Source organism: Rhinopithecus roxellana, chromosome 15 (assembly GCF_007565055.1).
Source record: "Rhinopithecus roxellana isolate Shanxi Qingling chromosome 15, ASM756505v1, whole genome shotgun sequence".
NCBI classification, from domain to species: Eukaryota; Metazoa; Chordata; class Mammalia; order Primates; family Cercopithecidae; genus Rhinopithecus; species Rhinopithecus roxellana.
The window spans coordinates 86795524-86804827 of NC_044563.1; the positions used below are offsets into that span (position 1 = coordinate 86795524).

Consider the following 9304-nt stretch of genomic DNA (forward strand, 5'->3'; position numbering starts at 1 on the left):
TTTGTTTTATTGAGGTGACTCTTGGCGGGCTCCTGGATAGCTTTGGGATGGCCACTGGTCACCAGAAATACCAAGCCATGATTAGAGATGGATAATTTTCAGCCTCACACCCCATCCTCCAGGCAGGGGAAATGAGCTATAGATTGACTTAATCAGTTGTGTCTGTGTCATGAAGCCTCCATAAAAATCCCGAAAAGGCTGGCTTTGGAGAGCTTCCAGGGCATAATGTCCTTAAGGTTCATCCATGTTGTAGTATATGTCAGAATTTCCTTCCTTAAGGCTAAATAATATTTCATTATGTGTATATAGAATAGTTTCTTGGTATGTATGGGGAATTGGTTCCAGGACCACCAAGGAAACCAAAATCCAGGGGTGCTAAGTCCCTGATATAAAATGATGTAGTATTTGCATATAACCTGGACATATTCTCCCATATACTTTAAATCATCTTTGGATTACTGATAATACCTAATACAATGTAAATGCTATAGAAATGTTTTTACAAGGTATCGTTTATGAAACAGTGACAAGAAAATGAAGTCTGTATATGTTCAGTACATACACAGTGTTTTGTGAAATATTTTTGATCCTCAGGTGGTTGAATCCATAAATGCGGAACCCACAGATATGGAGGGCTGACTATGCTACATTTTTAAATTAATTAATCTGTCAATGGACACTTTCATTGCTCACACTTGGCTATTGTGAATACTGTTGCTACACGTGTGGGTGTACAAATATCTAAGAACCTGCTTTCAAATCTTTTGGTTATATATCCACAAATAGGGTTGTTGAATCCTATGGTAATTCTATTCCTAATTTCTTGAAGAACTGTCATACTATTTTTAATAGTGGCTGTACCATTTTATATTCCCACCAGCACTACACAGGGTTTCTAATTTCTCCACATCCTTACCAACACTTATTCTTTTTGTGCTTTTGACAATAACTATCCTAATTTATATAAGATAATAAGATTATTACATTTTCTTCAGTCATGAGGCAGTTTCAATTAATGTCTGAAATTGAGCTAGTAATCGACTCAGATGTAAATTCTCCACTTCAAAGTCCCTGTAGTTGTTGGTTGGAGGCCCTCCAGGCTTTTGCCACAAGCCCTAATCTACCCTCCACACGGGTCCATTGTACACAGAATTTGTGCATCCTAGCACTTCAGGTTTTATTCTGCACTGTGTGGGCTTGAACAATCTTGTTCCTTCCTATTTAGCAAATATAATCAATATTGCTTAAAGGTGGAATTTATATGCCTTGTGTTTTATAACACTAGGTAGGGAAGCATTCCCCAGTCAGACACAATATCCATTCCCAAAATACATTCAGGTAAAAGAGACACAATCATCTCACATAAAGCCCATGTAAGCATTCCAATTTTTGCCCCAACTTTGATCTTGATCCTATCATTTTTTTGCAGAGCAGAGACCCTGTTTTAGGGGCCTGTGCAACCCCTCCCCCACAAATATGGAAATAAAGGAAAATCTGGAGTTCCTTTAAGGGAAATTCCATGCACCTAGCTAGCCCTGAGGAATGAAGTGAAGGAACTTCATCACATTTCTTAAATGAATAAGGAAATTAATAAGCAAGAAAGTAATAGGAACCTAAAACAATAACCATAGAAGTTAGAGTCAGGAGATTTTTTGTTCCCCTATAGACACTAAATATAATGTCTTAACATATGTCCTTGAGTTGTCTTTCAGAAACCCAGATCCCACCAAACAATTCCACAGGCAGTTAGACCTCAGATAAGAGGGAACTGAGGACTAAACTCTGACAATCATTCTTTGTTCTAAATATCTTCCTGAGGGGCCTGGATGGAGTCACACTTAGGAGCCAAAGCTCATTCTCTTCTGCTGATTGCAAATTGTCTTCCTTCACCAACTGCAAATCAGAAAATCTTTGAATCTACCTATGACCTGTAAGCCCCCCCACTTCAAGAGATATCTCTCTTTTGAGCCAATACCAATGTGTAACCTCCATGTATTGACTTATGATTTTGCCTGTAACTTCTGTTTTCCTGAAATTTACATTTTCCTTTAAAAATCTTTACCTGTAAGCCATCAGGGAGGTCAGAATTTAAGAGTAGCTGCCTGGTCTTCCTTGCTTGGAGCCCTGCAAATAAATGCCCTCCTTTTTCCTGCTGCACACCTTGGTGTGGATATCTGGTCTTATTGTTCCAGGAGAGCATATCTCAGGTTTGATTAATAAGTGGCGCAAGTGAACCATCTGGAGTGATGGAAATGTTATAGATTTTAATGTGGGTCATGGTTACATGGATATACACATATGTAAAAGTTAATCAAGCAGTAACTTATAAAGTATTTACTTATAAAGTAAATTGATTTTATAAGCAAATTTATAGACAGCATTTTTAAATTAGCAGTCAATAAAAACATTAAGGGGAGTCATTCAAAAAAGTAGAAATAGAAGGCATAACTTCTTCCATAGTAGAGGAAAAAGAAACAAAGACAAATCACTTACTACAAGAAAAGGCGTGAAAGATGGAAAAAAGGAAGAGGGAAAGGCATGGCTGATAGCAAAGATTTAGGAAGAAATCGCAAAGGTACTGAAAGATATAAGCGTCACACAAAATGGACTAAGGAAAAAAGATTTTTACGAATAATGAGGATCATTACATAAAAAAGGTATTCACCAGAATACGTAGCAATTCTCATTTTTTATATATCTCAAAATATAACCTTAAATTACATGAAGGAAAAACCAGACATAAAAACAAAGAGAAATTTACAAATCCACAATTATGGTAAATTTTAAGACAGTGCTAGTGTTTGCCAATTCTATCAAATAAAAAATAAGTTAGAAAAGGAAAGATTTAAATATCACAAAATAAGAAAGAACTTTGTCAAACATTTAGAGAATACACTTTCTGCTCAGTATATATGGAACATTAATTACACTATATTAGGTCACAAAGCAAGTCTCAAAAACAATGGATATCGTACTGAACATATTAAAAAATAACCAACAGGTACATATGTTTGAAAATTTACAAACATACTTCTTTAATACATGGTCCAAAAAGGAAATAATAAAAATGAGAAAATATTAGGAACTGAACAACAGTGAAAACAACATATATAACTGCTCAAGGTATAATATTAACCAGTGCATAGAGAATAAGTTTTAACCTTAAATATAACAATTAGAAGAAATATTTTTTAAACTCTTAATGTGCTAAGTGCCTTATTTAAAAAATTAGAAGAGAATAATATAAACAATAAATCCAGTAAATGTAGAAAGAATAAAGACAATAGCACCAAATAAAATCAAAACAGGATCGAAAACGGCTAAAAGCTGATTATTTTTAAAAGATCAGTGAGATAAAATTTAAACTTGTAAACTGTTATTACTCTATTTTTCAATAACTGAAAAATGATTTTTAACTTAATAATTTTAGTAATAATTAAAATTCATACTTTTTTTTCTGTTTGAAAATGGTTTGAGTAGCTTAGGTTTGGGATCATTATAATTGTTCTCATTAAAAGTAAAAGAAAAAAATTTTTTCCACCTAACGGCTTTTCCCTGAGCTTTCAGGAGGCTTTAATGAAAGCCGTTAAGCCCGGGTCAGGTGAATAGGAAGTTAAAGACTAAAAAGGAGACACAAAACTGCCGACTTTCCCGACGGCGAATCTGCCCTCCGGAGACAGCCGACCAATCACAGGCAGTAGGGGCGCGCCCTGCAGCGGGCTAAGGCAGCGGTTCCAGGGACTCAGCCACTACGCGCCGCCAGACCGGTAGGAGCCGCCCTCGACGAGCGAGCTCGAAGGCCTCTACTGGCGCCGCCTCATCGCCTTCCACCGCCACTGACCGACCGTTCCACCGGCAGACATGGTTGAAGCGGATCGCCCGGGGAAGCTGTTCATTGGAGGCCTCAACCTCGAAACCGACGAGAAAGCCCTCGAAGCCGAGTTTGGCAAGTATGGCCGCATCGTCGAGGTGCTTCTGATGAAAGACCGAGAAACCAACAAGTCGAGGGGCTTCGCGTTCGTCACCTTCGAAAGCCCCGCAGACGCCAAGGCCGCCGCCAGAGACATGAACGGCAAGTCCCTGGATGGTAAGGCCATCAAGGTGGCCCAGGCCACCAAACCGGCGTTCGAGAGCAGCCGGCGGGGCCCGCCGCCTCCCCGCAGCCGCGGTCGCCCGAGGTTCCTGCGCGGAACCCGCGGGGGTGGCGGCGGCCCGCGGCGTTCCCCCTCCCGGGGCGGGCCCGATGACGACGGCGGCTACGCGGGAGATTTCGACCTGCGGCCCTCCAGGGCCCCGATGCCCATGAAGCGCGGGCCGCCGCCGCCGCGCAGGGCCGGCCCACCCCCGAAGAGGGCCGCGCCGTCGGGTCCGGCCCGCAGCAGCGGCGGTGGAATGCGCGGGAGGGCCCTGGCCCTGCGGGGGAGAGACGGCTACTCAGGCCCACCTCGCCGAGAGCCGCCGCCCCCGCGCCGCGACCCGTACCTGGGCCCGCGGGATGAGGGCTACTCGTCTAGAGACAGCTACTCGAGCCGAGACTACCGCGAACCCCGGGGTTTTGCCTCCTCGCCCAGAGAGTACACCCACCGCGAATACAGCCACTCCAGTGTCCGGGACGACTGTCCCTTGAGAGGCTACGGCGACCGAGACGGCTACGGGTGTCGCGACCGTGACTACGGGGATCATCCCAGCAGAGGTTCCTACCGAGAGCCCTTTGAGAGCTACGGAGACCTGCGCGGCGGCGCCCCAGGACGGGGGACACCGCCATCTTACGGAGGAGGAGGCCGCTACGAGGAGTACCGGGGCTGCTCACCAGATGCCTACAGCGGCGGCCGCGACAGTTACAGCAGCAGTTATGGTCGGAGCGACCGCTACTCGAGGGGCCGAGACCGGGTGGGCAGACCAGATCGTGGGCTGTCTCTGTCCATGGAAAGGGGCTGCCCTCCCCGGCGTGATTCTTACAGCCGGTCGGGCTGCAGGGTGCCTAGGGGCGGAGGCCGTCTAGGAGGCCGCATGGAGAGAGGAGGAGGCCAGAGCAGATACTAAGCAGGAACAGACTTGGGACCAAAAATCCCTTTTCAAAGAAACTAACAAAAAGAAGAACCTGTTGTATGGTAACTACCCAAGGACTAGTACAAGGAAGAGTTGTTTTTACCTTTTAAGAATTCCCTGTTAAGATCGTCTCCATTTTTATGCTTTTGGGAGAAAAAAAACTTAAAATTCGTTTAATTTAGTTTTGGAATTGTTAACGTTTCTTTCAACAAGGTCATGTTAAAAGTATATGAACCTGAGTACTAGTCTTCTTATATTTACAAGTAGAAATTCGATTCATGGCTTCTTCCCTTGTAAATTTTCCTGATAAATGAGGCAAACAGTCCTAAGATCTTTCATAAACATCTGCTCACCTAAAATGGAAAAATGGATCATTCTGCTCATTTCAACCAACTAGATTTTGGGTGGAGAGTGGGAGGGATTGGTGTATGCTACTCTTAAGATTTCAGGGTATCTTTCAAACTGAATCTCTGTTTCCAGTATTAAAAACCAAACAACCAGCAACAACAACAACAAAAGTGATTTAGATCAAATGTTTATGTAAAGAAAATTATATTCACTCAGTAAATCTGAAAAGTAAATGGATAATGTTGGCCATGTTTTGCCTTTTTGCCTTTTCTTTGGGAATCTACAGGATCACCTGTCCCCTCACTCCCAAAAGTACTATTTATGTTTTGAACAATAGTGGAATACTATATGAAAGGTTTGGCCAACCAACCACAAAGCTACAAAACAAGCAAACCCAAAATCCTTCAATTGATAGCGTTCATTTTCACCACCAACAAATTAAGAAACGTAGAAAATAAACCAGTGGTGGATTTGGGGACCATAATGGCTTCCATTCCTAACTCCAAGCTACTTGCCTTTGGCTCTAGAGCCAGCCCCTGAGTCCTGTGGAGAGGATTGAGCTTCTTCCCTTAGGGGTGGAGGAATCAAAAGTGAGCAGCTTCAGAGCTCGGGAGCAAAGGTCAGAGAATCCCTGAAAGTGCTTGGCGTTTCAACCTCAGAGGATCTCAAACTGGCATGAAGGGGCTGGTTTTCCTGTCCACAAAAGGCGAGGGGTTGGATGGGTTGTCTCCTAGTTCTAAGGTACGGAGAAGGGCTTCAACCGAAAAAGATTAGGGTCTTTCTCCAAGGTATGTCAGGAGGAACGTAAGTTTCCTCTTAAACATATTTTCCATTCAGCACCTGTGGATTCCCCAATTTATCTGTGAGAAAGGTAATTGTACAGTCAAGGGACTGTAGCAACAAGAGAAAGAAGAATCGGGTTAAGGAGTATGACCCATGTTCAGTGTAATAGTTGCTGGAGGAAACAGATAAGGGAACAATAACAAAAAGTACTTAAAGGGATCTGAATGCAACACACACACAACTTTTAAAAACATGATTTTTTTGACAAAATAATAAAGTAGGTGCATAAAAGGAGAGGACACACTAGTGGCTCAGAAGATCAAATGCAAGAAATAGCTAAAATATGATCCAGGAATTAATCTAGCAAAAAGATCTTTATGAAAAAATCGTTATTAAAGGACATAAAAGAAGAACTATAAGAGATTGATATGCTCATGGTTGGGAAGACTTTATTATGACTATTCTCAACCTCATCAAATTAATTTGGAAAACAATACAACTTTAAATGAAGTCACTTCATGATTTCTTTCACACAGCTCACCTCCCCTCTTGCCTAATAACACCGTTTATTTGTGTTGATCGATGATGGAATAATAAAAGATTTGGTAAACCAACCACAAAAAATATCAATAGCTTCATTTCACCACCAACAAATTATTAAGAAACAAGTATTTAGAAAAGAGACACTACTGGGAGAGATAGCTAATCCTCAAATTTGCATGGTGGAATAAACAACAAGAAAAGCCAAATCAATTCAGATGAACAGTTGTTAGGAAGGACTCATCCTACAGATACCAAGACTTATTACAAAGCTCTAGCAATTTAATGGTATGGTATCAGCAAACAAGGATAGACCAATAGACCAAAACTGTGATCTTAGAAATGAGTCCACTTCTGTCACATTATACAACAGAGGTAATTTTTAAAAAGTCATTGGTGGCAAAATGAACTTCTAAAAAAAAAAAAAACCAAAAAAAAAGACTATCTGTTAAAAGATAAACTGAGATTCCATAACAGCATACACAAAAATACATTTCAGATGGTTTGAAGATTTAAATGTGAAGAGGAAATTTTTAAACACCTAGAAGAAGATGAAGAAATGTGTTCACCACATTGGGGTCGAGAATTCCATTTTAAGACAAAAAGCACAAACTTAGAAGGAAAGTATTGATAACATTTTCCACATTATTGTTAAGGTATTTTAATGATAAAAGTGACGATTAACAAAGTGAAATTTCAAGCCATAAATTGGAAGAATGTATTTACATTGTAATGACTTCCAAAAGAATGCTTAAAAATCAGTAAGAAGAAAAAAATACCAAGAAAAAAATGGACAAAGGACTTATATTTTTGATAGATGTAAATTGATACAATCATTTTGGAAATACTTTTAGTAATGCCTAGTAAAGTTGGAGGGTGCATACTTTACGACCCAGAAATTCCATTTCAAGGAATGGACTTAGAGAAATTTGCGCATGTTCACAAGGAGATATGCACAAGATTGGTCAGTAAGGCACTCTTTGAATGTTTACAACAAAAATAGTCTACCTGGAGTGGATCAACTGAGATTTACTCTTATGATGAAGCTCAGGGTAGAAGCCAATATTAATCAGCCAGGTCTACATGTATCATTGTGGGTAAATATCAAATTATTAATATTTGGTGGAAAAGGCAAATTGCATAAATACGGGTATAGGAAAAAACAAAATAGAATTTGAATGATAGCATGAAAAGTCAGGATATTTAGAGTTAAGAGGAAAGGAAAAAGATGGGATGAGGAGTGGACTTTAGCTCAATGTTTTATGTCTTTAAAAGTGATGGCTCTTAAGCAAAACTGACAAGTTTAACATCTTAAATTTCTGTCATCTGTACATTGACATCTCTTATTCTGTAAGTTCAAAATATTTTATAATACAAATTTTAATATTAAAAAATAGAGTTTAGCATACCACCAAGCATGTAACTACTGAAAAACATTTGTTATTAATATGCTGAAACTCAGCTGCAACACTCTTGGCAATCATTATTTCTCCTGGCTTTGTTCTTTCATCAATATGGGTGATGCCTTATTCTATTCTAATGAGTTTTTAAAACCTTTCTATTCTGGACTGTGCCCACAGCTCGTTTACCATAATCTCAAGGGTAGAACCTGCAATACCTGAGAACCAGATCTTAGAGGAAGGTGCAATTTTTCCCTCTGTCGTCTGTTTTGAAGTGTAATAGCGATGAAAAACATTTTCCAATCAACAAATAAGCTGTTTCTGAAGAGTAATCTCCTGAATATTGAAACTATTAATAAAAACAAAGTATTAACATTAGGAAAATAAAGGCTCACTGGAGTTCAATGAGTTAATTTAAGAGATTATAGCATACAAAGGTTGTAGAGCTTTCATAATACAACAGTCTCAGTATTTACTGGAAATTAATTTATTAGAGCTGTCTTTGTAGGAAAATATGCCAGAGGTCTTGTCAATTGAGAACTCTTTATAATCACTTTCATAGTGATGAGAGAGAGAGAGAGCTTATCACATGTTTTCCAGAACTCACCCACTGAGTAAAATGTAAGGAATTTGTATCTCAGTGAAAAACCTTTATATTTTCTATCATGTACTTTTCTCCGATTACTCCTGAAAACCCATCTCCTCCATATTCCCTGGTCCGTGGAAAAGTTGTCTTCCACAAAACTGCCAAAAAGGTTGGGGACCACTATAGTGTAGGACACCCAGAGAATGCATCCTTAAGTGATAATTGAACTAAGGTGTGAAGGACATATAAGAGCTAAATTTCTATGAAAATTAAATGAGATAATATATAAAAAGCATGAAGCACATAGTAACCCTCAATGAATGGAAACTGATTTTCTTATAGCTATTCTCTTTTCACATCAAAGTAGTTTTTTGCTGGGAGTTTGTGCTATATAAATAAAGGTGAAGGAATGCAGATGAATTAGTAACAGACACAAATTTAAGAGAGCGTATCTTGAGGTTGATTTGCAGGAGAGGAAAAATGAGAAACATAAAATGTGAATTAACAAATAAGAGAGGCAAATAATATGAGATCAGTTCAAGGTCAAACTAGTAAGAAAAAAAAAACAGATAAAATGAAGAAGTTGGCAAAAAGACAA

The 9304-nt window shown here is 39.7% G+C and overlaps 1 protein-coding gene across 1 annotated transcript; it reads left to right on the top strand.

Annotated features, from left to right (window-relative positions):
- Nucleotides 1–3699: 3699 nt before the first annotated feature.
- RBMXL2 (RBMX like 2) lies at nt 3700–5646 on the top strand. Its single transcript, XM_010361137.2, has one exon. The coding sequence runs from the start codon at nt 3862–3864 to the stop codon at nt 5041–5043; it is 1182 nt and encodes a 393-aa protein (XP_010359439.1). The 5' UTR covers nt 3700–3861; the 3' UTR covers nt 5044–5646.
- Nucleotides 5647–9304: the final 3658 nt, after the last annotated feature.